At 39.5% G+C, this 3,384-nt stretch overlaps 1 protein-coding gene across 1 annotated transcript in view; it reads left to right on the forward strand.

The window, feature by feature from the left end:
* The first annotated feature begins 1,052 nt into the window (after positions 1-1,052).
* The window catches only part of LOC118343153 (cyclic GMP-AMP synthase), a 16,746-nt gene continuing 14,414 nt past the window's right edge, over positions 1,053-3,384 (forward strand). Inside the window, exons 1-2 of the mRNA XM_035681906.1 lie at positions 1,053-1,168; positions 1,305-1,537. Coding sequence (XP_035537799.1) covers positions 1,072-1,168; positions 1,305-1,537 — 330 coding nt within the window. The 5' untranslated portion in view covers positions 1,053-1,071. The remainder of the gene's footprint in view (positions 1,169-1,304; positions 1,538-3,384) is intronic.

Consider the following 3,384-nt stretch of genomic DNA (forward strand, 5'->3'; position numbering starts at 1 on the left):
GTTCAGTGAGAGTTATATCCTCTGTCTCCTCTCTGCAGTGATGGAGTACTAATACCTCGCTGTAAAAACAAGTAGTCCTGCTTTTAAAATGCTGTTTGAGAAAAAAGTGTAGGGGATATTTAATTAGTTTGATTATTTTATTATTATTATTACTTGTTTTTGCAGTTATATTCTTTTGTACACATTAAGGGGCACTAAGCACCAGAGTAAGCACTTGTTAGGTGATGCACCAGGAAGAGACGGAGCAAGAGAGGGTTGATTAACCTGTATGTTTGCTCCTAAACTGTAAAATAAATCAACTTAATTGAATCCTGCCTGGACAATGAACCTCTTAATTGGAAACATCCTTTTGACCAATAGCCTCCACAAATAGTATGTAAATATAAGTATTATCAGGAGTAAAGGTAATTAAAAATATGAATGTAGATATCAATGCTGAAAAAGTCCCCAGTCACTGTCACACACATACAAAAATATGTTTAAAAATATTGATAATTAAAAGGAAAAACAGAAAATATTCACATTTGAGACGCTGGAACCATTAAATGGTTCTGCATTAAAAATAACTGAAAATAGTTGCCAATAAATTTCTGATTGATTATTCAACTAATCCACTGGTTCTCAAACTATGGTGTGTGTACCACTGATAGTACGTGGAGAAATCTCTGAAATATACAAAATAAATGAATTTAAAAACATGAAACACTATCAAAATACTACAAAATGTCTCATGAAAATACATACATACAATACATTTTATATTTTACTTACTTATATTTAATATTTTCTGAGGTTGTACGCAGTGTAAAAAGTTAGAGAAACACTGGATTATTATAATATATATAATATATATATACTGTTGGTAGTTTTACTTATAACACAGCATCATGCTTTATAAGCTCTTTACATGTTTTCTGTACAAAAATCTCACTTTGTAAAGTAACTAAAACCTTAAAGTACTAAGACCTCCCTCCCTCTGAGGTGAAGTGGAGCAGAAGTAGAAAGTGGCATGAAGGGAAAAGACTCATATATATTATAATCTCTGTTATTCAAGGCTGAGACGAGTGAGTTATGGACAGAGAGGACAGTCCGACTGAAGCGGTGCAGCGTCTCCAACGCCCCACACCTGCAAGACAGAGACAGAAAGTTCAGCAACAACAACAAGCAGGTGATGCTGCAGCTGAAATTCAGTCAGTTCACAAAAGCAGCTTAATCTCAGAATATCTGTCTTTTTTAAATTCTTTTCTGTGTTGAATGTTAAAAATGCTCGTTCGAGATTTGGAGAGATTATCTCTACTTTACAGAGGAGGGATCCACAGAGGACAAGGTGCCGGTCTCCCTCTCCCCAGAGCTGGCCAACTGGATCAAACTCAGTGCTAAAGACCTGAAGATCCGGCAGACGGACCGCCGCTGGGCTGCAGAGGTGGTTAATGATTTCCGAGAAAGCCTCCTGAAATTCCTGCGGAGCAACAGTGATCAGCCTTTCTTCCAGTCAGGAGACTTCCTCACCACCGGCAGCTACTTTGAGAAAGTGAAGGTGAGGTCAACAACAACACAGCCAGAGATTTGTATCAGAGAATATTAGAAACTCATCTTTATATAATGCAGGTCAGCAGGAACGTGTCCAGACCTTTTTTGACTATATAAAGCAGAGGTGGCATAAAAAATGTGTCTCAGCTTATCAGTCATTCCCAGTTTATTCAATTCTAACACTGTTTATGGACCCCAGTATGCAGAAATATTAAAATACAATGAATACAATAACATATTTATACTACATGTGAAAAAACTGTGAGGGATTAGCATAAAATCAGCAAAGGGGAGACTTGTGGGAACCCATTTTCATTCAGATATTTTGAGGTCAGAGGTCAGGGATTCCCTTTAGCTTCACTTTTGGACTGTTATTTAGCTCCCTTCCCGACACTAGCATGACATGCTTGGTACCAATGGATGCAGAAGGTAATCTACAGCCTCTGGGACACAGTGTGGAGTGAAAGAGGTAAAGATAATGAGGATTTCAGTTGTTCAATACAACAACTACCATGAACTATAACCTGTCACAATATTAGGTTTTCATTACACGATTATTGTGACCAAAACAATAGATATAGCTTTAGAACATTTTAAATTATTGTAATTGAAGGAATTCTTCTTTTTCTTTTTCTTCTTTTTCTTTTTCCTCCTAAACAAACGCATATTTGGAGGCCTCAACATGCTCAAAAACTCATGAAACTCGGCACACATGTCAGTCGTGGCGAAAAATTTGTTATACTTCGTTGTCGGGCTTTCGATTTGGCCACTAGGTGGCGCTATTCATCAAAAGTGCGTTTAGGCTTAATAACTTCCTGCATTAGTTTTGTCGCACATTCAAAAACCTCTATATCACGTTTCGTGTTGCCCCCCGGGGAAATTTTTCGCCGTGTGAAGGAGGAGCTGAACATGGGTCCCACTGTATGCCAGCCACTTCCGGCTGTATGACTCTTGTTTATTTGTTTGCTCGAAGTTTGGAAAGTTTTCCTCCAGAGCATCAGTTGGAGCGCCTTCCTAAATTAATGGGGTCCGTTCGTCCTTAGATAGAGGACGCCGAAAATATAGAGCGAATATGTCCACGAAGAATATATTATGTACACCATAGCATTCTGACGTCCCTTGGCCATACAGAAGACCATTTGAATATACCAGAATTTCTCTTTGATATTTACAATTTAAGCCCTACTTTATAAATTAAATAATAGTGTACGGCATTCTTTTTGGTCAAAAAGGATAGACACGTAGTCGGCGGCATTGTCGCTCTGGGCACTCTCTCGGGTATTAATTGTAAAGCTCGGATTTGAGACAAGCGAATTGTGCTCGGTATTTCCACCATGTGTCCTCAGGGCCACTACTTGGCTTTACTCCAACGCAACTTTTCGCCGGGAGTCCGACAATGGCGGTCTTTAAATGAACACAGGTTTATATGCTCCGCAACTCGGCCGGTTGGGCCGATTAAAATTAAAACATTTGGGTGGATTCTTGCCAATTTGCTTTTCCCTTGAGGCCTTCCTAATTATGGCTAAGTCGTAACCGATCCCACCGACCCCTTGACGTCACGATGCCCGTCGTTACACGTTGCCGTCGGGTGTGGAACCATTGCTTTGCGAGGTGGGATTGGACAACTAAAGTAAAAATTTTTCACCAACTGGTGGATAGATGATACTCGATAACCAATAGTTATTAATAATGCAACATTCGCAGGGTAATGCGTGCCGTAGAGTGGTTTGCTTAGAAGCTTCTACCTCCCATGATTTGTTAGCATGTTAGTTAGTGTTGGTAGCGACCCCTACAGGAATTTAAAAAAGCGCCCGGCACACGTTTCACCGAATATGGTACGAAAACATCCGGTAG

This window comes from Morone saxatilis, unplaced genomic scaffold, assembly GCF_004916995.1.
Source record: "Morone saxatilis isolate NCDOM2014 unplaced genomic scaffold, NCSU_SB_2.0 Contig9, whole genome shotgun sequence".
In the NCBI taxonomy this organism is placed as follows: domain Eukaryota; kingdom Metazoa; phylum Chordata; class Actinopteri; family Moronidae; genus Morone; species Morone saxatilis.